At 39.8% G+C, this 26089-nt stretch overlaps 1 protein-coding gene across 1 annotated transcript in view; it reads right to left on the bottom strand.

The window, feature by feature from the left end:
* Positions 1-26089, bottom strand: part of ADAMTSL3 (ADAMTS like 3) — a 171311-nt gene that overhangs the window by 44314 nt on the left and 100908 nt on the right. Inside the window, exons 8-15 of the mRNA XM_053987886.1 lie at positions 20873-20947; positions 15468-15625; positions 14378-14489; positions 11601-11739; positions 9995-10045; positions 5769-5973; positions 4786-4933; positions 4027-4111 (exon numbers count right to left, since the gene is read on the bottom strand). Of these exons, the coding sequence (XP_053843861.1) occupies positions 4027-4111; positions 4786-4933; positions 5769-5973; positions 9995-10045; positions 11601-11739; positions 14378-14489; positions 15468-15625; positions 20873-20947 (973 nt within the window). The remainder of the gene's footprint in view (positions 1-4026; positions 4112-4785; positions 4934-5768; positions 5974-9994; positions 10046-11600; positions 11740-14377; positions 14490-15467; positions 15626-20872; positions 20948-26089) is intronic.

Raw genomic sequence — 26089 nt, 5'->3', positions numbered from 1 at the left:
CAAGTCACACTAAGTACCTTCAACAGATGTCAATGGAGACTGCTAATGTGAAAGCAGAGCAAGGAACTGACTGAACACAGAGAGCTGATTTTTATGTGAATTTTGAGTTCAGGCAGATGGGGCTTTTTTTATTTTTTCCTTTATCTTGAACATGCAAAAGCAAAGCCTGTGACAGGTCATTAAAGCAACCTCCACCAGCCTCAGATGTGAGGCATTTTGGCATTCCCAGCATACACATTAAATGCTTTGGACACAATACTTCCCTGAAGAAAACTCAGTCTGCCTCCAGTGGGCACACACTCAGAGTCATCTCAGGTCAGGATTAAGGAGCATCAGAGTGCTTGTACTACAATGCCTTGTAGATCATCAGCAATTTATAATGGACAGGAAACTGGTAACTGGAAATTTGCTGAGATCTTCAGATGAGACTCCTCTTTTTATTAAGAAAAAAGAAAATAGAAAAATGCAAGTTTGAGCAGGTACAACTTTTTATAATCAGCTTTTTTACCCAGTCATTCTTCCCAATGCTCCATTGAACCAAATTTCTCCTATACCCATCTGAGCAGGTATAAATAATGAAGACACTTCAGATGCAGTGGAGGGCATGTCCATGCTGCAGTGTTATCAGTCTAGCACTAATGGAAATGTGCATTCACCTGGCACATGACTGTAGGATGACCTGAGAAATGAAGCAGTGACCTAAACTAATGGTGATTAAACTGGGACAGAGCAGTCCAACTCAACCAAATCAAATCTAAACTGAAAACTGAACTCAGCACAGCCCTCTGCAGCTTACTGAAGATTTAGAAAACATGGTGTCTCTTAATTTTTTATTTTCCTCATAACTATAGTTCTTGCTTTCAGCTAAGACAGGAACTGCCTAAATAATGAGGAAAAAAGGCTGCTCTAACAATATTTCCAGTCCAATCCTAGTGCACCAAGGGTCCTGGATAAGTCTAAAGAAGCATCTACAATGCTGGCTCTTACTGAGCAGAACTTCCATGGTGCTGGCACCCTACCACTCCCTGCATCACCACCCTTGCCTGCTCTGAACAGAGTCACACTGCTGGTTTTATCAGCCTCAAGGGTAATGTGTTGGACAAAATCACCAGCCCATTTTCAGAGAAGGAGCTGTGAGAAATGAGTAATTCTCTATCACCAAAGGCACAGTGGGGACATGTCTGTGAAAATGACTCCAATGCAATAAGTGGGAACCTTTATGAGAAACCCTGCATTTCACATCACTTTTGAGTTCATACTGCTGAAAAAATATATCAGCTTTTGAAAGCATTTTAGTTTTTCCCTAAGCAATGACAGAGAAAGACAGCTGAGGTGTCTATTTCTTTAACTTACGAGTAATAAAAAGGATGCAGAAACTTGCTGGAGCTTCTCTGCGAATCCCACTGTAACTAAGAAGGCTCGAGGGAAGAACATTTAAAATAATGATTGGTATCAACTGTCATCACATTCCACAACTGAAAACTAAAAAGGTCAGACCTACATTTTTCTTGGCCTCACTTTAAGGACAGTCATTTTTTATTTTGCTAATAATAAAAAAAAGAAGCTTTTGAACATTCCCCCTCTATGTAAATTCAGGACACCAGCCGTGGTAGACCACAGAGGCAGAAGTATTTATCTTCCACAAGCTACTTTTGGCATATCCATCACTTGTGGGTTCTAAAACACAGCTGCATTTATTCTCTTATTCATTATCAACGAAAACATCACACAAAAGCATAGAGAGAAAGTTGTCATAAAAGGATGGACTAGAAGTTGAGACTTCATATTGTGGTTTAAATTTGGATGACAAGAGAACAACTAAAATTAGAAGTGATTGCATTTTACCAAGGAAATCATAAGTCTCCTGCTAGGCAGAGGTGGGCTGTGAGTTATCACTGTGCCATGTCTAAATTACAGAAAACAAAGTTAAATAGATCTGAACCAGAGGGAAATCTTGTTATAATTTATTCTGGGAGAAGAAGCAATTTATTGTCACAGTTTGTTTTTAAACCTTAATCCCTGCCCCAAAAATCTGACTCTGGCTGGAAAGGACCAGAACAGTTTGGGCGCAATGTTTAAAGCATTGATGGAGAAATTCTGTGGTTGCAAACCATTATTGTCCACATGACCCACAGACAATCTGCAAAAAGGAATGAAGTCAGGCATCAGCTATTTCTCATCTCTCCTTACCTGCCAACTTCCTTAGAAGACTAAACAGTGGGCAGTTGGCAGCAGAAGACAGCAAAATGTAACTCATGGGGAATCTGGCCACAGTGTTAGAGCTGGGTCCCAGGAGAGCCCAGAGTGGGGTGCACAGTGCCTCAGAGCACCCCAGCACAGAGGGGGTGGTGAGAGGAGTCAGCAAGAGGTGGCTGGAGAAATCTTTCAGGTGAAGATGCTTCTGGAAATTGTGAAGGAAAGACTAAGGACAGGATGAGGCTCATGAATGAAAGAGGAAAACCATCTAAGTCTCCAGAGTAAGTGGAGAAGAAAAAGGCCACAGTGGAATATATGGGTCACAGCTAGGAAGGATGAATAAATGCTGTCATTGTCAGGACAAGGCACAAGGCAGCCCACGACAGTTTCCAGCTCAGCTCTGTTACATTCTACATCTCCTCTGAACCAGCAATGCTGTGTCCCTGCCAGTCCTCCCTGATTGCTCTGTCAGACTGATGCTGAAGGATCCTAAAAACCCAGAAACTGCATTAGCTCATGGTTGCCACAGCAGGAATGTGTAATACTAGAGATAATTTTCTTTATAGCTTCATGCTGAATCCTCTCTAGAAGTGACCTCATATACCTTCATTCTGCTATCCTGACACTTTAAAAGCACACTTGATTGCATCATCCCCCTTTGACAATCACACTTTATTTTTATTATCTTTGCTACTACCCTGCCTGAATTCAGGGCCACTGATTTGGAGAGTGAAATAACCACTCACAGTAGGTTGACACTTGACTTGAGAGGCTGGAGCAGTGAAAAGTTTAAACTACAGTCTCCATAACTATATAAACACCTGTTTGGCAAGAGGTTTCTTCTGTGAGTCATTGCAGGTGTAAAGATTTTATTACTCATGGTCACACCTGTTGCTGCATGTGTGCCAAAAATCAGAAATAGCTTGATGGAGGAAGTAAAATAAGCATAAGGTACACTCTGCTATCAGAGCAATATAAATCCAAAGCAACTTCATTAAGCTTATCTAAATTATTTCAAACTGACATTACTACAAAAGAGTGCAGAATTCAACACAGCACAATAAAATCCTGTTCAAAATCACACCATATACAAAGCTAATACTTTTTAGAAATTTAAATACTTTAATGCCTATATATTGAATATATTACACATATAAATAAATGTGTGTGTGTATGAAATGTACACAGGGGATATAAGGAATTGTGTGGATGCCCTAACATACAAGGGTCAGGAACAAGTGTAGCTGGATTTAAGTTATGCTTTCATCTGCAGGACTTGCAAGGCTTAACCTCATCAGTTTTTAAGAGGACTCACAAAATCCAGATGTTATTTCACACATATACACATGTAAAATAGCACAACTTACCCCCATAGATGCAGCTAAGCACAGAGATCAGCAGGTTTTTCTCACTTTATGCATTGGTGTCACCCCCCAAGGAAATCCTGGCAACCCTACAAAGTACCTCTTAAGTTTTAATACCACCACTACATTCTTGAGGTAACAGCTACGACCAGGATAAAACTAAAGTTTTTAAATTTATTTCTGCCAAAGCATCTCCACATGCATTAATTAGAGCTTAAATAGGCTAAATCAAGATCCTTTGAATTCCTGAATGATAGAGGAGCACTGTAATAGTGCAGCTCTGTAGCATCCAGAACAGGAGCTCCAGAAGCAAATTTACTGTGATACAAAATTAGGAGCAGCTCACCACAGGACTCATCTCCCATGGAGGGCCAACTGTCAAAGCAAACTGCGCAGCAACAATCATTCCAGAGATCTGTAAAACACACTGGAAATATTTCTTCACTGTAAAAGGCAGTGTACTTACGTCGGCTCTTCTGAGACTGTGATGGTCTCTTCCATTTCATGGGCCTGTTTAAACCATGGCAATTTTGCTTCCACGGGACTTTTTTCTGGTAGAGGACAAAAACCCAAAACATTGAGTAATTTCTCCAAAATCAAAGCAATATGTAGATGTCAGCATTAATCACCTCAGAATTTCACGGTTTGCATTGCTTATTGATCTAATGCTTTTGTAGCTATACAGGATAATAACACAAAATTTACTAGAAAACTTTGTCATGCTGTTTGATCTCCATTCTTTGTTTTAAATATGCAGAAATAGAGAAGGAAAAAGGCAAGTAGATTGAGTATAACTTAATGAGCTGCTGAGTCACACTGAGAATGTTGACACTAGGACAACACATTTAATTTAAAGCAAACAAGAACATCCCAGGTGATACACATGGAGTTTCATTCCCATTTCAAGTATTATTGAACAACTCCTGCTCCCTGTGTTAAGCTCATTAATTCTGGTTTTCCCAATTTGACCAGACTATATAGATTTAGTTGGCACGTTCACCTCATGACAGTCTGGCCACATTATCAGCAAAAAATATCAGCAGGGCACTTTTCCTAGCACCAGTAATTAAAGTGCTTGTTTCTGCCAAAACTGAAAAAAAAAAAAAAAATAAAAAATCCTAGTAAATTCCAGCTTCTGGCATTTCTGAAGAAAGGTTACCAGGGGCTTTTAATTCTCTGGACAAAAATGTAAAACGATAACAGGCGCAGACAAAATTCCAGTTACCTTTTGGCTTGTAGCAGGGTATTGGCACGATGCACTCCTCCTTTATGTGCAGTTTGAGCTGCGGGTTGCAGCCCCCGACGTGCTGCCCGCGGTGGTCGATGCACAGCACGACGCGGTAGCGCAGCCCCCGGCCGCAGGTCACCGTGCACTGGGGAGACAGCAAAGCAGCTCAGCCTGCTGCCCCCAGGGCTGCGCTTGCACACACTGCTCACAAGGATGCAGTGCAAGGAGGGGTTCGCTGAAGTTTTCCCACAGAGATGTAAGAATTTGTCCCTGCATTGCTAGGGTGAATAAGGGAAAGGTCGATGCTGGGGGGAAAAAGTCTAAGTTTTGGGAATGTAAGTGATTTCTTGGGGTTCTGTGAAGCTTATCTGATTGGCAGCAGGCTGAAATAGATGTGGCTATGCACTGAGAGTGCACTCTCTCACAGTGGTGATTTTCGGTCGAGGCTGGGTGAGGGGAGCTGCGTTTTCTACACTCTCGTGTCACTGATGTCATCTGGATGAACTAAGGAATTACAGGAGTGCTGACCTGACTGTATCAGATAACTACAGCCAGGACAAGCTGGCTTAGGCTATTGTTACTGTAATGAAAGGTAAGAATGCTGGAAAATCACCCTTGCAAACTTGCCAGCCCCTGAGACAGACACACCTTTAACTATTACAGCCAGTGAAATACTACATTTATCAAGAACTGAGACATAAATGACCTGATTGCAAAGGGGCCTGACCTCTAACTTCTCCATGCAAAGCAGGAACTCAAGAAGCACAAGGAATTCTATATTTGCATTTTGCTCCACACAGACACATCAACGTTTTGATTATCAGGCAAAACTGCTTAGAGCAAACTTTTCCCAGTACTATTGATTATCTTTCAGGGCTATACTTTTCTAATAGTCCTGTGCTAATAAATACATTGTAACACAAGACCAGAGGCTTTCTTTAGAAAACAAGACTGAAGGTCCAAATTGCTTCTCAACTTACTTGAGACCACTCCATTGCCACCCATTTTGGACAATCAAACAGATTGCAGGTCTGAATGACTTTGGGCTTTGGGGCATACATGCATTTCCATTCCTCCACTTGCAGTATCTCTCCATGGATGGTCTCCTCTACACACACAAAGCTTCTCCTCTGAATGCCACCTCCACAGGAAACTGAACATGCAGTCCATGGGTTATGTTCCCACCTGGAAAAAAATCCTCATAAGTCTCTTTCTTGTTCCACTAACCTCTACTAAAAATGCAAAATATGGAGTCCAGCCTTAGTGCAAATCAAAGCTTACTGGTAGTTTGGTTGCTGGATTCTTTATTATACAAATACATTGACTTGCATTATTCAAGGCTTAAGTTCATGTGCAAAATCAGAAGTAGAACTGCAAATGTAAGTATATTTCAACTTTTATTCTCATACATAAGTTAGAAACGGAATATACTGAGTTTGATTACTGGAATAAATTTACTTTCAAATAGTCTAAATTATCTAAATTGAATGCTTTTGACAATTAATTTGCATGATCACCTAGACACTTATTACCATTGTCAGAGACCAAGAAACCCTTGTATTTAAGATCCTATGAAGTCTGAAAGGCAAAGACAAATCTGGCTGCCCTGATTGAGGGTGTTATTACTTACAGGCTCATCACTGCTCTCATCATTCAGACTGCCCTTGAACATCTGTTGGGATTTCTAATACTTTGGGTCAACCCAGCCATTTCATACCAAAATGCCTTCATCCATAAGGACTGTGATGAAATTAAATTGTGGCAGGTACCATTTGGCTGGTCATGTCTGCAGTTCTGCAAGAGTTTCCCATTCTCATTAAAATGCCATTGAATGACCTTGTATTCACACTTTCCAGCTTGCTTCAAGCAAAAGGCAGCTGCTTGTCCATCTCAGCTGCTTTGGCTAGCTCAGCTGATTGCTCCTGCAGCAGGGCAATGCACAGATTAAGGAAAATTTAGGATTAAGAAAAGCCTGTGAACCAGCAGAGCTCTGGGGTAGTAGCCTCCAACAGAGAGATGATAAACAATCCACTGGGAAGAAATAGCTTCAAAATAGACATCTATTCACAATCTTAGACCTAACTACAATAAAGATGGGAACTGTTGCACCATCTGAAGTGAGAATGAGATGGAGGTTTTTAGGCTACAAACTCAGTTCCATTCACCTCTTAGTATGTATGCACATTTAAACAATTACCTCTCAAAAAAACCTAACTTCAATGATGTCCTGCTCCTGTCACATTTAGACATAACAAGCTTCTATCAAAGTGTTTGTCTGTGGGTTCCAATGACCCCCACACACTATCTCCTCACCCTTTACCTCCTATCTCTTGCTTTCCTTCCATCACCCTCATGAATCAAAGCCAAGCCCTTGGAAATGATTGAGTCCTGAAGTACATCTTAAGGCCCATCAATGTCTTGTTAGTTAAACCTTATCTCTGTTACTGCAGAGGCTCAGAAAGGACCATGAAAAGAATTGTATCTGTTCTGAACAATGGACTCAGCAAGGACTACAATATCCCACCAAAATCAATTAATCAAGAGTAATCAACTTGGCTATCATAAAGAAGTCATACTATCAGACTCAATGAAGCAAAGGCCAATAAATCAAAGGTAAATTTAAGCAATATACTTTTTATGATGCAGCAGGTAAATCAAGGACACTTCCTATTTTAGGCAATTCATTAAGCTGCCTACAAAAACATATTAATCATGCTTAAGCTCAACAGAAGAATGAGTATGAAACACAGAGGAAGCCATGGGACATCAACAATGAAGTATACACTCAAAAGCATTCTGAATAAATGATGAGATACTAATGTCATATCACAATAACAAAATGTATTTGAAGAGCAAGAGTTACACTCTTCTTTGACTTAAGTGAATGGCCAGTGTTAACTAATTTTCTTTTAAAAAACCAGGAACTAAAGAGCAATTAGCTGTTTAATGAATTAGCAGCTCATGGATTTATAGATGTAAGGCTCACTGTGCTGTATGTAATATAAGGCTTGCAAGTGTTTATAGTGTGAAATTTTATAGTTGTTTTTCTTTATCTCATCAGTTTCAAACACACTCCAGATCCTATACTCCCACAAGCATTTTCAAGATGGAGTGAGGTCCATGGCTACTGGGGAAAAGGGGGGTCTTGGGCAAGCAGTCAAGGAGATACTTTCCAGAACCCACAGCTGTCAAGGGATCCTCAACAGTCCAACAAGTCTGAAATAAATGGAGGCATTCCAAAAGCTTTAAAAGAAAATTTTCATCCTGGGAAATTTTTCTATTTATTTCAAAAGAATTCTCCATCTGTAAAAATATTTCAGTGGGGCATTTACAACTCTAGCCACAGGAGAACTCTTTCAAGATCTTGTGGTGTGCACCACGACTTTCCCACAACTTCCTCGTGTCAATGGGAAAGCAGTGGTGCACACCACAGGACTGCAAGGCAGCCTCCACATGGCCCTGGTGTTATGTAGGAGGTGTGAGGTAGGACTGCTGGTGGAGGTGAAGCAGTCTGCACAGCTTTGCTCCAGTATGTATCCAGGACTTTGGTTTTCTGCCCGCTTTGCAAGAACAATCCTGGGTCAGCATGCAAGTAACAGGTAAGAGAAGAAAAGAAATGAAAGCAGAGCCAGCACAGGGTAATGCATTTCAGCTCCTTGCCAGGCAGCAGAACAGACAAATGCTGCTGCACTGAAGCAACACTTGCATCCACACTGGACCAGAGTCCTCTCCTCATGCAGGCAAACAAACTTTCAGCTGCTGTTTTCTTTCAGCAATTCCTGCAAGAAAAGGTGTTTCTATGCCTTTGTGGTGTTTCCTTAGGAGCCCTCCCAGTACAATACAGCCCATTTCCTCTCTCCTTCCTGCTGGCACCAACTCTGAGCCCTGCTTGGCCGCCTGCTATTTTACAGTCCTTCCTCTGAAGCATCACCCAGGACGACCATGATGCTTTCTGACAGAGCACACCGAGGTGCTGAAATGAGGTGGGCCTCTGTCTGTAGTTCTTAGTGTTTGAAATAAGAGATCCTGCCCACAGCTTTATCACAGACATAATCTATCTCACCACAGTGTCATGCAAACGTGCTGAGCACAGTAAAGCAGAGAAAGGGGGATTAAATTTCTCTTCCAAGTGGTCTCCTAGCCCTAAGTGGTTCAGAAGATGAAATACTCCTGTAAATACATTAAGCTGAGTTCCAGGAGAGATCTGAAGTACAAAGGCATTGGCAGAAGATATGGAAAGGGAGAGACACAGAATATAATTAGAGAACTCTACAGGATAAAGCTATAGAGGAAAAAAATCCCCATCTATGCATGAAAGCCAAAGTACATCACAGGACAGCAGATCCACAAGGACAAATTGCTACAGAAATAAACTATGACAGTTATATCAGCTGTAATCAGTAGCTCCTCTAAGCTGTGCAAGTCTATGATTTCATTCTTATTATTTCATATCTTTACTTCTTTAGAAAAATACACATTATTCATTGCATGACATAATAAAGCAGAGGTTCAACTCAGATAAATATGCAACTAACTCAACTATAATTCTTTACATTAAAAGCAAATGTGACTCAATACTGTTTAATCCTAACATTCTTTATAAAACATCTAAGGGTTCCTGAGAAGTTTTAAATCCTTGTAATTGATTCAGGTGTTAAAAAGAAAAAAAAAAAAGTAACAAACTGCCCTAATTCCCTAATTTAAGGAAACAGATATTTGGTATCTTGAAAGTGACATGTCATCTTTGATGTCAATAAATAGACTGTAGATCTAAAGAGAAGAAGGATCAGACCTCTCAAGAGAAAAAGAATTTCCAGAATCCTGTACACAGCGAGATCTGTTCTATAAAATATCATACACTGTCAAAAGAAAAACCTTTCAAGACAAGAATTCATACATGCAGTTTAAAGATGATGCTCTTCTCAGCACTACAGCCAGAGGTGGCCAAGGGGGACAACTGTTTATTTTAAAGACTTCACATTGGTATTTTCAAGAAGAGCATATTAACCTCTGACTGTTAAGCTAATCATCCAGAGCATACTAAAATAAACCAAAAGATTCAGAGATGTTTACAGGACTCTTGTAAACTTATCCTCCTGTATAGAAAAAAAAATCAAAATATGTTCCATTATCTAAGTACTGAAGTAGTATATTTGCAGTGAAATTGTGCTAAAGCTGACACATATGCTATCCTGGTTATACATACCGAGGAAGTGGCTGGAAGTGATCATAGGGCATGATTTCTTTAAATCCATCACTGTCAAAAAAAATAAATATTGCATCATTATTTCTCATACCCAAGACTGTACATCAAGTACATACTTTTATGTGATCATGCTTGAAGTAAGCAAGCCCCAATGTGAAATGCAGGAATCTTACTTCATTACACATAAGCCTTATGGCAAACCTTATGACTTGTATAATCTTACCTTTTCTGCATGGATAAAGAACTATTCACCATACAGCTTCTCTATTTCATACCACCATTAAATATTAAATGAGCAAGCCTGCAGCAGAGAAATTTATTATCAGTGACCCTTTAGGTCTGTGTTACTTCATTAACAAAAAAATATTCACATACTTCTATCTGTAGCAAAGACTGCTGAGGGACATGTCAGTGAAATAAATACATCACAAGATTAATCCTAGATAGGTTCTGAATGCTGCTTAGGACTCTTCTAGAACTGTTTCTTTGAACTGCATAGCATAGAGCAGGCACAAAGCCTTACTTCCAATGCTAGGAAACATGGTATAATATCCAGTAGTACTTTCCTTTTCCTGGCTGCATAAACTAAATTTGCAAAGTAAAATATAATTACACCCTTTCTTTCCCCTAATTTTCCCATTCCAGCTTTGGAACATTTGGCACCCATTGCCATCAAGCATTACTGAAGTCTTTCTGCTTCATACAGTGATCAACTCTCCAGGAAAAACTCTTGAAAGTCTGCACATCTATAACTGTTAGAGGTCACTATCAACGATTATGTTCAACAGGAATGAAAGGAAATGGACAGTTTAGCTATAGGAAATGAAATCCATTGAGAGTGTTTCCTTTTCTTGCATATAACTCTAGCTCAGCCAGCTGGCATATTAATGTGAGGTTCTGGGACTTGATACTGTGATGTTATTTTAAGATTCTTTAGCACAGCCAGGAAACCTCACCAGACAATCCAAAAGTTAGTTTGAAATACTGTAGTGCAATTCAATACAATTTATGTGTACTATAGCCTTTACAATTTGGCACTAATATCCTGTGGCGTTTGTACCAAAGGATATTTACTTGGGATGATTTTTTTTTAATGCCTAGTTTTAAAAAACCCAAACAAATAGACCCAAGCTTGAATTATTAAATTGTCAACACTACATTACCAATGAAGAATCAAACTTTTATGGTAGGCAAATGAATAAAGCAAGTTAAACCATATGTAAAACGTGCACCGACTGGAGCTTCTGTCTGGCTGTTGAGATGTTCTGAATGGCAGCATCAATAAATCCAAAAGTAGGCAAACCTTCTGTCCTCCTCACACAACCTCACAAGAGCCTCACACTAGTGCTGTACTACTCAGCAACAGACAAAGCAGAATTAGCCCTTTAGCAAAAAATGTTTACAATATCTCCGTATAAGCAAAATCTTCAATTCTGCAACACTGAAGAAGTGCCACGCATCTACAGGCAGAGGTATCAGCCTTTAACACACACAACAATCAAACAAGACTAAGTAGCCTTCAATATAAAAAGAATTTAAATTAAGTAAATACAACTCCTTCTTCCTTAGTAAGTGCCTGTGTCACAAACTTATTTGCCATGCAGACCTGGAAGGGCAGGGATCCATGTTGCATTCTTTCAGCTTGGGCTTTGGTTTCTTGTTTTCTGGATGATAATGACAGTAGTGGTCAGGAACAACACGCTTCAGACGAATGTCCACACACTCAGCTGAATTGAGCTGATAACCTAGGGCAGAAGCAAAGTTAAATTTTGTTAATGGAGATAAAGTAAAACAGCCTTTTCCCCCCATGGAATTAATGTTCTGTCTTACTCTTTTTTGGTTTGCTTTTAAACAAGGAAACAGGAAATGCACAACCAGACCTTCATTTAAGGCAATTCAGCACAGCAATTATATTAACCTGTCTTAACACTAGATGAGCTTCCAGCTCTTTATTCTACTAATATTCTAAGAGTAGAGGCACACATCTTTCCTTCTGATGCAGGAATACCTGTACTGCACCAACTCACCTGTCAGAAAGCAAAACTATGAAGCCATATGGCTCTAGCACATGTCCCACAATGTATAACTGCCCTTCTCCAAGGAGGAGTTACCAGCATGTTGGAGAGCTATATTAAACAGTCATTCATGCTAAAAGAAATAAATACTTGAGACAGAAAGCCAGAGGAATTGAAGATGGGATCCAAAAACATTGCTAAGGAACTGTAGAAAACCAAGAAATAGATTCAAGAACATTCCGAGTTGAAGAGCCAACAAAAGAAGACTTGAACTAACTACTTGGTGAAAAACAAATAATAAAATACATGTGGAGACTGGTTGCAAGAAGGGATCTGAGTTTTATAAACAACTAGGTTATTTTTTGGCTAAGAAAAAAAGACTCATTCAAAAAAGCTTACTCGGACTTAAACTGAGGAGAGGAGGATGTTCTGGTATGTGCAAAGAAAAAAAGTTTTAGACCACAAGAATTAAAATCAAACCGAGTCAACAAACTAACAGCACAAGTCCCTGTGCCTACTGAAAATGCTAAGTATCATGTATCAGTGGCTTCAGTTGTGTGTCTCTTGGCTGATCCAAAGTGTCATCATGCATGAGAGTGATAACCATAAAGAACTAAGCAGTTCCAGTGCTCACAGCATCTACGTTTCAGTTCTTGTAAGTACTGAAAGGACCCAGAAGAAATGTCACTTGCAAACAAGAGAAACAATTTTTAAACACTCTTGCTCATTCAAGCTTGACTGTGCTTTCTGAGATGCCCCTTCCAATACATGGAGATTACAGAATTAAAGACAGAAGCAGCATCCAAGTGAGGAATGGCAAAGCACTAATTCCAAATCTCTGTTGTGAGGAAGCTTTTCTTTTACTGCCAGCACCAGATGCCAAACAGACAATGTGGACACTAAATCCTCTCTAAGATAACAAGTTAAAGCCAGGCATCTGCAATACAACTTCCCTGCATGCTGTTCTTAACAATACTACTGTCATGACCAAGTAGCTCAGTTTTTGTGCTTCTTCAGTTCCTGCCCTCCCTGAGGACTGCCAAGCCCCTCTGATAAAGGTACCAGTTTTGTATTGTAGACAAGGAGCCACAAAGCAGGGCTTTGAACACCCTGGATGGTTTCAAAGAGATTGACATGTAGCTATAATTTTCAAGCCATAACAGCAGTCTGAATAAGGCTGGATTTGAGCCAATACCTTTGAAGGTAAATATGTCCCTTGAGCTATCCAGTGTTTACATGCAGTCCTCAAAAGTAACTGTGATGCTTTATACTTCTTCCCTTGTCAGACAAGTTAAGGAAAAAAAGTTATAAACACAGTGTGATGGAATCATCAGAGGATATGCATTGCCACTCACAGCTCCAGCAAGGATCACTCTTCATGAGGCCAAGTGTCTTGTAAGATACAGTAGTTTCCTGTGGGACTACATATCAGACACACATATTGTCTGCATTTCAGATCACAGGGAGGTGCAAATGCCAAAACGGATGGTCCTTCAAAAGATCCCCAGACTCTGCTTGTACTTTAAACATCTCTCACTCTCTTTATTCATGCCCCAAGTAACTATTTAAACCACATTTGCACTCTCCAGAAAATCCCTGTATCGGTATCACCAGCATCCTGGTCTGTTTTCCAGGTGCCCTGGGAAATGCTAGCTGAAGGGAAACTGCTATCTGCAGTGTCAAACACTCCTCCTACCATGAGCCCACACTTTTTTTGCAGAACCAGACATGACAAGCAGTGGGCTGGGCTGGATAAGCTGCAGCAGAGAGAAGCTACACTTCATCTAAGCAGCAGTGCTTAAACCAGGAGTAGATCTACAATACCACATGTGCTGCTCTAGCCACCATCAGGACTAAATGTCTACGACCAGACAGCCAAAGGTACTGACAGCAGATGTTCTTTAAATTCTATTTACCTATTCTGCTTTCTGTACAACTAATTCCTCAACTAAATGTTCTAAAATTCTCCCTCATGTATACTACTGAGGCCAGAAATACTTCTTCACCTCTTGATTATTCTTATTTTAAAATCTCACCATGTTTCTTTGCTTACTTTCCCCAAATATCCACTAAGAGTTGCAATTTTCCATTTTGAATGTCATATTTTTACTTCTTAGTCAACGCTCTTACTCAAATGAACATCAGCTATGGAAAAAACATGACTTCCAGTGACAACATGTAAAAACCCCAATGCTGGTGCCAGCTTAACCAGCCTGCTTAGCTGCTGCTCTGTCATTTATTTTGCTGAGGAATTACCAGTGTGCAGAGAAACACAAACATCTAATCACTAAAAATGCAGAACAAAGGTTGTAAATCAGCTCCTTTAATCTTTAGCTGTTATCACTCCTGAAGAATTGACATTACTTACCTCCTCCACACGTCACTGTGCAGGGGAAGAACTCTGTTTGTCTCCACTGATGACTGATGGGTTGATAGAAGAAGAACTGAACCACACTCTCTTTTGATCCAGAGTACCTGGTCTGAAGAAATTTCCATTACAACACACATGTACACTGTACTCAACTGCTCATGCCATTTCAAAACAGAGTTCATACACAATAGCAGTGCAGAGTAAGAGGATAACAGACATAAAACTCCTAGAAAGTCTAGAGTAGCCATGAAATTTAGGCTCCCAATAGTCAAACATTTGAATGCACTTTGTTTTTCAAATTATTCAAGGCATTAATGTGACCATTTGCTTATCTATCCTCAAATAGCAAAGTTCTTAACTGTATTCTTTTGGTTTATGTCTTTGTTAGCAAAAAATTTAAAATATGCTGCAGAAAGAAGTCTAAAAGTGATCCAAGCACACTGTCAGGCAAGTCTAGCTGCACATGACACTGGAGATGCAAAAGGAAAACTACTGAAATTCTATTTCTACAGTGTGACAGGTAAAGCCAGGCAGTCTGATAATACTGAAACTTCTGTCACTTCCAGTGGCAAACTGTATGAGTGCCTTCCTTTGGCAGTCAAATATAGATCTGTTCCTACTTAGAAATATCTTGATGTGTGATGCGAGCCACTGGTATGTGTTCTGGATAGAAAAGAAATTTAAAAGGATTGGAAATGGTCAGTGGTCATTAGCAATGTCTGAGGGAGATTGTAGGGTGCTGCTGGAAGCAGTGCTCAGGTTCAGTAGGTGGCAGTCTGCAATTGGATTAGCTCAATCCACTGCACAGGGTCACACTGCTATTCTTCCAGCAGTATTTAAAACAAAAATCCTGGCCTTTTTTACCATTAAAGATCCTGTGGTACTTTCCACCACAGGGAAGTCATTAATCACGTAACATTTTAATTTGTTTGGATTTTCTTGGCATAAATAATCTCTGGACTGTAATTAGGATTTCTTACTTGCTAGCTAAAAGATTTTGTTGTATTGATACAAGCTGATGGACAGCCACCACTGTGTTGCATGTACTTGCAATAACTTTGTAGATTTGTACATTCACACACCCCACCTTGATAATGAAATCTGCTCCAAGAGGCCCCTGGATCTTTATGATTTCCCTGTCTGTGCTCTTCTGAAATTCAACAGTTGTATTTTCAATGACAAATGTTCCAGGAGCATTGAAACTGTGCTCTCCCTTTTCTCCTTGTAGTGTTTTTGACTCTATAACTAAAGAAGAAACATGCAATTAATAAACTTAAACAGGTTTTTGTTTTCAAGAAAGTCAGAAAGTAATGTTTACAGCTTTGCCTTGCAAGTACCAGCTGCATATGTGCAGTAAAAACACACCAGAGAATCTGTGAGAATATTAACTGTTTCAGATTATAGGCTGATAGATAATTGCAAGACAAGTCAACACAGGAATAGCTGTCTGAACACACTATTCTTTCATACCAGAAGCACTTCTGGGACAGCTTTTCCTACACCAAGTGCTCTGTAACACTTGATATTAGCAATAGCCTGAGCAGGAAAAACTGAAAGAAACTCAAAGTTTATAGAATCAATATAGAGAAAAATACCTCATACTTCCACGTAACTCAAAAGCCAAGCAATCTGAGCAATCAGTCTCCAGAGAAGCCTGAACGGTGCCAAACCCACCTGACACTCACCTCAATACCTGAATCACTGCACCAAGATCCTTAACTCAGCTTTGAGTATTTCCCTTGTGAGGAAAAAGCAGGGCCAGGAGGTGGGCAGCTGCAGGGGACGGCCCTTTCCCAGAACAGCTGGTGATGAAAACCCTTTCTGAATTGTTCTCTACTCCTTGGAAACAGATTAAACTAACAGCCCACAACCTCCAGAAGACAGATGAAGCATTTTAAGATTAAATCACTTCCAGAAAACTGACTGAACTGTAAGTGGACAAAGCTAAAGGAAGATATTCATAATGAAGGTAGAATTTTGGGCTCTGTGCAGTACAGCACAGAGGCACAGCAAAATGCATGACTTGAAATACACTGGTCTGGTTACAATCTACCAGAGCACTGCATGAGAAAAGCATGAATCTCAGATGAGCTCAGGGCAAGCTAAAAGGAATCCTTTGATGAGCTATAAATACCCTCTTTCTGCCACTACCTTGCCTTTTTTGGTACTTTAAACAAAGTTACCTAAGTCAGGCTAGACCATTTAGGTTAAAAGCATCTGGTTTTACCTGCACTGAAAATGTACTCTGAATGCTGCAATCCATCATTAACTGTTTTCTTCCTTTGTATTTTTTAAACAAATATGCATTCTGGAGCACCCCAACAAAGAGAATAGAGAAATTATAGAATTAATTAAAATCCTTGAAAACATACCACCATTATCCCAAGCTTCTAAGCATTAGGTTCCACTGTGCTTATAGGTATAACAAAGATCACATACATGGCTGGAAGGAAGTTTCAGGAAGGATTTGTTTCTAGGAAATGACTTTATGTTAATCACAGGGTATGAATCTAGTGGTGAATAACATGTACTTTGTCAAAGAGAAAAAATAAATCTCTGGGAATCAGTTTGCCCCACTGTGAAACACATTTCCATTAGGAACAAATAGATATAAACTAATCCCAGAAAAAAACAAGTGTTGAGATGATTACTACATATTTCTGTTTGTCACTTTATGGAAGTGTCCTTTCCTGATTGCATTACAAAATAACCCTTTAAAATATATGGAACTCAGAATTCCTGGATTAAGTTCTGCAAGCCTTGATCCCAAACTTCATGCTTAAATCACAAATTTACTGCTTGATCACAAACGCTGATTAAAAGTAAGTAATAATGCATGGTGCCTGTTATTGTCTCATTTTTAAAAATAAGAGTAAAATCAAATCTTAAGTACTTCCAACTCAAATTCAGTAAGATCCTCAGGAGTACAGGACCCTTTTGAAACTAGCATTTAAGATTGCAAGGCATTACAATCCAGCTGGTGCAAAAAGATGATGAAAATGTTTATTTGGTGACCTCAGCTGCATTTCTGAACAGTCTTTTTACTATTTTTTTTAATAAATAATATTTTTTATGTTTTTCTAAGCAGAAACCAAGAATATAATTCAGCAACTAACAAGACAGTAACTCCCAGAGAGCTGACATGTTTACATTAGAGCTACACTGGATGTGGATGCAAATCATGTGTTTATTTGCAAGGTCCGGCTATGGAGCCATGGGCTGTGTCTCTGGAGGTCACACCACTGGAGCCCAGAACAGCTGCTCAGATTTTTCCTGTGTCACACAGGGAGATGAGGAGCTATTCCACAGCACAATGGATAACCTCTGATGCAATGCTCAGTAGTACCTAGTGCTTGTCATCACAGGTTTTTAAAACAGAGAGACACCAAACATTTGGTGTATTTAACACATACATAACAATGATGCTTACTGGGGAGCTATTCCTCCCTCAGAAACTGTTCATTTATTGATTTCAGAGAAGTAACTGAGAACATAGGTTTGATCAAGCGGTTTCATGACAAGAAAAGAATTTACCAAATATTTCTTTGTTCTGCAGAGTCTGTTATACTAAAGACCTGGGAAGTTTGACTTCAGGAGTAAGCTTCCCCATCCTAAATCAATTTCTTGAGACTCCAGACGTGAAGAGTCACATGGACAGGGAATTCTCTTCAGTGCTCACCTGTTTCTGTGCCTAATCACCAGGACAACCACCAGTGCCAAGACCTGTAACTATCCATGTTTAGTTACTTTCCCCCTTGACAAAAATGGCAAATGCCTTGCCCAGCTGTGGACAGAAGGCCCATGGCTGAAGCCTCCCATTCTCTTGGTGGCAGGAAGGAGCAGGGCAGTGTGGCACAGGAAACTCACTGCAGGTACCTCCCTGTGTAGAGAGATGCATGGAAGAGTTCCCAGGGAAACAGCTCCTGCTCCCAGTGCAATAAAGAGCAAGTATGGTGCTGCCCAAAAGCTGCTTCTTTTCTGTGATTCATTTGTAGGTAGCACAATACAAAACATTCTCAAAATGCAAGCAACAAGCAACACCGTGCTCCTCTGAGCATCTGTCAAAGACAGAGCAGTGCACAAACCCACAGCTAAAGGCTGTCACATGATGCAAATCACTGTGAGCAGAGAAAAAATTGACAAAAAGAAAAACATTTCAGTTCCTTTCAGTAACGTTTATCCTCCCTAAGTTCACGAACTCAGTTATCTAGCATTAGCCACTTGTAAAAATATTAGCTTCTGGTTTTCCTGTTTCTTCTGCTGGAGGATTAATTTCAGGGAACTTTCAGTCTTACTTTTGATTCTAACGCTCTTAAAACAACTACTAGAAAAGCCATGATACAGTCCAAATCAAAAACAAAGCCAACACAATGAAACATTTTATTCAGACCCATTTTTGTGCTAATTACTTGGTTATTTTCCACCAAATCTTTCACCAAACCCTAGCAGGCAGAAGTACAGAGGGGCCATATTTGTTAAAAACACAAAGTAACATCTTGATGAATCTGCTGCCTGTCTGTAAGTGCCCAGAGGCACAAACAAAGTACTTATTCTAACCAGCTACAAAGAAATGCCGTTCTTGCTCAAACACTAACTGCAGGTTGCAAAACAATGCTCAGAGCATTTTCTTCAAATCTGTTATGTGCTACATCTCCAACCACATTTCCATTTTTGATTAGTCCAGCAGCTGTGCTTTCCTGGAACAAGACCAGATCATAAACCCAGGATGAAGCCCCACAGAACAGAAGATAAAGGGAAAAGAGCCAGACACTCCATAGTGCTCTTCAAGTTTTTGCTATTGCTGCTGACTCTACTTGAAGGACCAATATATACTGGCAACAGGAGGCAGTATAAAATTTTAACAATAAGTACTCCCCACTTCACCTGTTAAATTGAACTCCTTGCATGCCAGGAAAAACATCTCTGACAAATGGAACCTGTAATAACAGGTGATGTTTTTTTTTAAATTCTGGCTTTAATTATACCAGCACACCCACACTGAAGTTGATGAAGTTGCAGCAAAAGATCATTTGGTATCTTCTGCTGAGTGACAGAAGGTGGAGAAGGAAAGGTGGAGAAGGTGGAGTGGGAAGGTGGAGAAGGACCTCTGGAGAATCAGCTCTTGGAGACCTGGCTATGAAGCCAGAAGCAATTGTCACCTCTCTCCCCACAACAGTTCTCCGTTGTTTTTTTACCTCTGCAATTTTAGTTTTAGGTAAAAAATGTCTAAATCCTTGCAGATTTGCAAACAGATGTGCTGGTGGAAGTGGTTAAAGGAACATTTCACAATTCCTGTCCAGCTAGAGAGTGAACTAACAAAGGTAATGCCAAGCCACAGCTTCTTTACAGAAACACCCTGGGTAGGAAGCCAGGAGCACTCTGTACTTAGTTACTGAGTTGCTGCTGCATTCCTCAGGAGCTTTCCAGAAATCCCCCAAGAGCCACTCAATCTAGTACTTTTTCCTCATACAAAGCTGAAACAACAACTTTCTTCTGCAGAACTACTTAAGAAAGTCCAAGAGTCCTGACCTGAACTGGTCAGGATCACTCCTTCACACATCTCCTGCAACAGTTTTAAAGGAATATTATTTATTTCAATATAAATTCAGCTTTGTACTTTTTTTATATAAGTAGTATATCTAGAAGTTATTGTCACTCTGGAGCTGTTCTGAAGAGGGAGTTTTATTTCAGTTTTTTTTTCTTTGAAAGGATGTGACAATATATTTTTGAAAGCAAACAAATTGATGAGCAATTTTCAAATAAAATGCTTTTTAAAACTTCTGTTTACATATCTCAGAGCTGAAGTTGTTTTTATTTCTATGATCCAGACTACATCTGCCACTTATACAAATAAAAAATTGTTTAAAGTTAAATGAATATTTTATCTCATTGCTTGGTATAGCAGTACCACTTATCATTGAAGCCATCAACTCTCTAGGCAAACTAGGCCTGTGGATAAAGAAATTGCCATAAATACTGCCATCAGCCTTATAAGAAAATATTGGAAAACAATTGTCTTACAGAATAACAAACTGTTTCTCATTGGTGGTATGTAATGACTAAAAGATTTACATGGAAACAGGACTTCTGTAGTCATTCACCCTAATCATTTGTTCCTAGATCACTTGTCAAAGGCTTCAACAGAAATCTGGTGCTGAGTTATGCAAGGGTTGTTGGTTCCACACATAATCCTCTGGAAGTATTTTTTTTTTTTTTCATGTTGTTTAAGAGTGTAATGTATTTGAGATGCCTTATATTGGTTTAAATGGAAGGAATAGAAACCACCACTATATATTCTATTTCCTTTTACCAAGTAAACTTTCCAGTGTTCTCTAGGACTATCTCCAGGCTGGATATTAAAGATGGGAAGAGGAATCAAGGTATCAAGGTCATGATCTTACCCATATTTTCCAAAGTTTGGATGAGTTCAGATACAAGGTTCTGTTTTTATCTTCTGCCTATGTATAAATACATAAAACAGCTCAGTCATACCAAGGTGTGCTGGTCCTTTCAGGGTAATTCTCACACTGCGACTCCCATGTGGTACAGCAATCACAGTTTCTTCTCCTACAAACATTAAACAACTGTTTTAGAAGTTACCTTTCATCAGGGATTTTTTACATCACATAATTAGACTGAAAACCGTCAAATGTGTCTAAGAAAATATTTCACAGCTTTCACAATTTTTCTATTAAAAATAATACGTTACTTTATTAAGTACAGTGTACTGAGTCTGTTTGCTATGTCATGCAACTATTAAGACCTACAAATGGACTTATAAATCTTGCTTTCTCTTGGAAAATAATTTGGTATTAACAATAACAACTGAAATGTCAGTAGTGTATTAGGAACGTATTTGCACTCTGTTGTCCGAGTTTTATTTTCTAATCACTGAATTGACATAAGGAATCTGCTAAGTAGTCCTTCCCCCTTACAAAAATCTGCAGCTGTTCAGTCTCATTTTGCCCACACCTCATTTCCTGCTGCAGGTCACAACTTTAATAAGTGGCAGGACTTACAGGAAATAAATCATCTACTTAACACTAACCCTTAACCAATTACAGACCAGTTAAGAGCAAATATATAATAGCTATAAGGTATATGTTATAATGGTGTCTGCATCTAACTTACCATATAAGATCATTTCTTCCAGTAAGAGGCTCAATTTAAAATGAACTATAAACCAAACCAGCCCCCAACAGGACATATCAATACAAAACAGCTTTTGGCTGCCTGAAAGGCCTCTTCGTATATAAATGTGCAACACACTTACTTCAGTGCATTTTACAAAGGCAGAAAGTTATTACTTCTCATTTCAAATGTAAGAAATCTGTGATTTGCCCGAGCAAACTGAATTACCAGGCAAATCAACAGGCTAGAGACCCTTATGCCAACAAAAGCGCTGCTCTCAGGAAAGGATATCCAGAGGATAGCCACAAAAGGAAGAGAGAAGCATCCAAGGAGCTGTCACCCATTTCCATCATGGCCCAAGTGCATATCTTCTGTAAGGCAGGCCCTGGCACACGTGCCCTCTGCAGCTGCACCCTGTACAAGATGCTCCGTTTGGTGATGAAACTAATGCACATTCAGTGGCTGGTGCAGAGGAAGTTCCTTTTGCAGATTCAGAAAGTAATATGTGTTGAAAGTCAGTGATGCACTGGCTCCAGAATTACCCGTAAAATATTTAGAGGAAGAATAGTTGAGTTTAGTTTTAACTAAAAAAAAATAGTTTAAAAAGGTTTCTTTCCACTTTAAACCGGACCCCTTTATAGTAGATGCTAAATTATCAGCTTCTGGTTTACATCTCCTTAGCATAAGTATGATTTCCTGCCAAATGTTCAAAATACTTCAAGCAAATACTGCAATTATTTTTTCTGAAATAAACACCTTCTTATGTTACAGTTTTTATATCGTCAATTTCTAGGAAGGACATTTAAATATAACAATTTATTTTGGATGTAATAAAATATGAGCTTTATTAATTTCATTCTTGTGTATTCCACCAAAGTGAAAAATACTACAGTAAAACAATAATACAACTAAGGAGTCCTGGAAAAAACATTAACTACTGAACCACTTAATATCTTTTTGCATCTTGGTTTTTCATCAGAGGAATTGCTAAAGATAGCCAGGAGGTAGTGGGTGCGTATATCTTTAAAGTAAGGAAATAACTACTGAATTCACATGTGCTCGACAGTATTTGAGAGAAAGCAGGTTTGAGGGGCCCATCTGTCCTTACTTGGTCAGGAATTGAATCCCATCCTGGTAACAACCAATGGTCAGTCACAGCACAACACCTCGAGTAGAAGTCAGATGATGACCAGCTCAGAATGCACGGCCTGCTGCTCTCAATGGAACTGAGGGCAGCCCGGGTTTGCAGATGTGCACACATGTGCAGGGCTGCTCCTCTGGAGAACAACCAGGGTCGTCCTGCTGAGCTTCCTGAACCTCCCCACAGGCAGCTCCGCTGGCCCCGGCAGACCCTGCAGATCCCTTTTCAGGATGCCTCACATTCCTTTAGCAGTACTACAGACATTCCACCCTCACCAAAGCACTCTCTGATATGGTCCAAAAGTCTCATGGGGGTGCTAAATTTGGTGTTTCTCTGCGGCAGAGACAATATTACCAGAAAGTGTTTTATTTGCATTAGAGATGACTAAGCTCACCGCCGCAGCAGCAGGCAACCTCTGCAGCCCCCAGACCTGTCAAGAAGTCTGACAGCAGGAGATTTTTGTAACCTGACTGAGATTATTATGACCTAGGGCAGTCTCTCCTTGAGATGAAGTTAGTTACAGGAAAAAATAAATGTGAGATTTTTGGACTTCTGAACAGAGATGAGGGTTTGGAAGAAATGGGACAGAACTGACCATAAGAGACTCCTCCTTGTCTTAGGGACAGCTTTGACACAATAGTTAAGGTTGTCCAGGTCTGGCTCCAAAACTATATATTCCAAAGGTCTCTGGTTCTCAGTTGAATGTAATTCATATTCTTAAAGAAACACAAGGCTCTGTAAACCCATTTAAAATGGTTATGAAATGGTTATGCTGTACATTTCCCATTAAATCAGTAGGGTCCACACTGCTAAAAGCAGTGAACTCTTACAAAAACATAAGGGGAAATTGCTACCCTGAAATTCATACCGAGAATTTTCAATTACCTTTCTTTTTCCCCTTTACAGTATTTCTTTGAAAGTTAATTGCTGACCTTTGTCTAAAGATGAAAACAAATTAGCCCAAATTCATCTGGAACATGCAGAAACATTAAACTCTAATATCTGAGCTCATATTAAGGCTCACCTTAAAAACTGAGAAACAGGTGAGGTATTGTCTCTCTATTCTAACACTGCTTTCAGAACAGGGATTCCCAGCAGCACGTGGAGTCATCTCCCTCCACTCTCACCCAGAGACACTCTCAGCAAATATGTGCACACAACACAGCACTTGCTGATTAAGCTCCCGGATTACTTTTACTTTAGATGTCAAGGTTTGATCCTGTTTCTATGGTGTTAATGTGGATTTAGATTTTGGATCTCAATGAGAGCAAGATCAGACTCCCTGCTATGGTAAGACTGGGAGCTAATCCCCAGGATCAAAATAAAGGAGCCACATTCCTAAACTCAATCCAATTCAGCAGGTTTTATTTATTTTTCCATGTGGGCCATGGTGGACCCATTTACTGTTTCACATATGGGCCAGTTGGGATTTTCCTCTCTCTCCTCTTATAGCAGGCCAGAGGGTTTGTTTCAGGTCTATAAAAAGTGTTTCTTTCTATGTATTTGCTCAGAACTTATTTGCTGGTTCCCTGTATCTCAAAGTACAAACAATAATCCAGGAACAACTACAGCACACAGGAACTAAACATCTCAAAATAATTGGAACTTTATTGCAGTGGCTTCCCTCATCCACTCTGGCATCAGGCATAATTCCAGCAGGCACTGCTGCTGGGCTTTGTGCTGACCTGCCTAATGAAAGCAAAGCCAAATACATGCACTGGAGAAAACATAAAAGACATGCAGTAAACAGCCCCTCAAGAGAATGGGTCTTAAGAAAACGCAGTACAAACTAAGAAATGAAATAGCCAATGTCCTTACAAGGAAATTTCTTCAAGACAAAAGGGACCATGAAATTACAGAAGGAAGCTTCATACTACCTGTAACAGCCCCAAGTAAACCAACCAAAATAAAGGGATGTCTAGACTGGAACAGTTGGTGCTGAAGGCCCAGCATCCACACTACAAAATTGCAGGTGTCTCGTTGGGACTAATTCCAGTCTGATCCCCTGGATTGGATATCCTGTAGCTGCTGGAGAACATCAGGTGCTTTTCTGGGACGCATCTTCTGGTTTAGCTTCATCCAAAAAATTCCAGTTTATGCTCTGCAAGACCACTCTGTGATATGAACTGATGAACAGTATCTTAGGGCCGTGATGAAATTTGCTCCAAAAAACATGCTCCTTATCCATATTGGGACAGCATTGCACTGGCACCCATCCCTCCCCACACACAGTTTTCCTGCCAAACCAGTCCCAATTCCCTCTTCTGGCTCTACAGATAGCTGATTTTCCCCCTTCCTCTCCAAGTGTTTTTGACTCCATCTCCCAACCCAGATTCCTTATCTAATCTCAGTCTTCTCTTCCTCTTTTCTTTGACTCAGTGTGTCTGTACAGCCAGTTCCACAACCTCCACCCACCTTCTCACAGCTGCCTTTCCTTCACTGCATGAACTAATGGCAAATTTTTCAGTTCAGCTCATCTCATCTTTCCCTCTCCTCATGTGAGCTCATCACTCCCTGTCATAAGTCTGAAGCTCAGGAGATTGGAAGCTCTCCACAAAATCTCTTCTGAATGCCTGAATGTGAGGTAGGAGGCATGACAGAGTTCATCCCATGGCGCCTGGTCCACATTGCAGTAAAGCAGAAAGCAAGAGCAACCTCAAGGAAAAATTTTAAGAGCTTATTTCTGGAAGAGCAACATGTTAATGTATTCTAAGAAGGCTACACACATGCAATCTGTTTGCAGTCAGAACTTGTAACAAGCTAGAGAACACTTAAAAGGATAAGTTTTCAGAAATTTCAGCTGTTAACATCCAAGAAGATTCCACTGAAACTGAAGGAAAAGGTTGGGGATTTTTGTAAAGGTTGTAGTAAAATATGTGTTGATGTTCACAGACATTGCAAAAGACTTATCCATGACCAGAAGATCATTGCCTGCCAAATTTCAAATCCCTGATCTGTGATCAAGTCCAACAATGGGGGGATTTTAAGACATATTAAATAAAAGGTTTCAAGAATGTTTTGACAGTGGGAAACAACATGTTTTTTCTCTTCTGTGTCCTTGGAATATGCTGAGCTGTTTTGGCTGAATTTTCTCCAAAACACATAGTACCTGGCATGAGAAGTTACTGACACAACTGTCTAATTTTGGCAAATAATCCTTCATACAAAATGAAGTATCAGGCAACCTTGACAATTGCTAGCTCCATGTATATTTATTTCAAAGAGGGAAAAAAACGTGAGGCAAGAAGTTGTCACAAAGTTGAGCTGGCTGATGACACAGAAGAGGGAGCTCTGCCAAAGGCCTCTGTTTAGATGAATGACCAAAGTGAAATTGGGTTTTTGGTTAAGCATGCTTGGGGATGACAGCATACATCATGTGAGAAGAAGTGGCCAATGGTATATTACACAAGTGCCATAGGAAATAAAGCACATGGCAA

This window comes from Vidua macroura, chromosome 12, assembly GCF_024509145.1.
Source record: "Vidua macroura isolate BioBank_ID:100142 chromosome 12, ASM2450914v1, whole genome shotgun sequence".
Classification (NCBI taxonomy): domain Eukaryota; kingdom Metazoa; phylum Chordata; class Aves; order Passeriformes; family Viduidae; genus Vidua; species Vidua macroura.
Note: the sequence above shows the minus strand (reverse complement) of the source record. Positions and strands in the feature narration are given on the sequence as shown.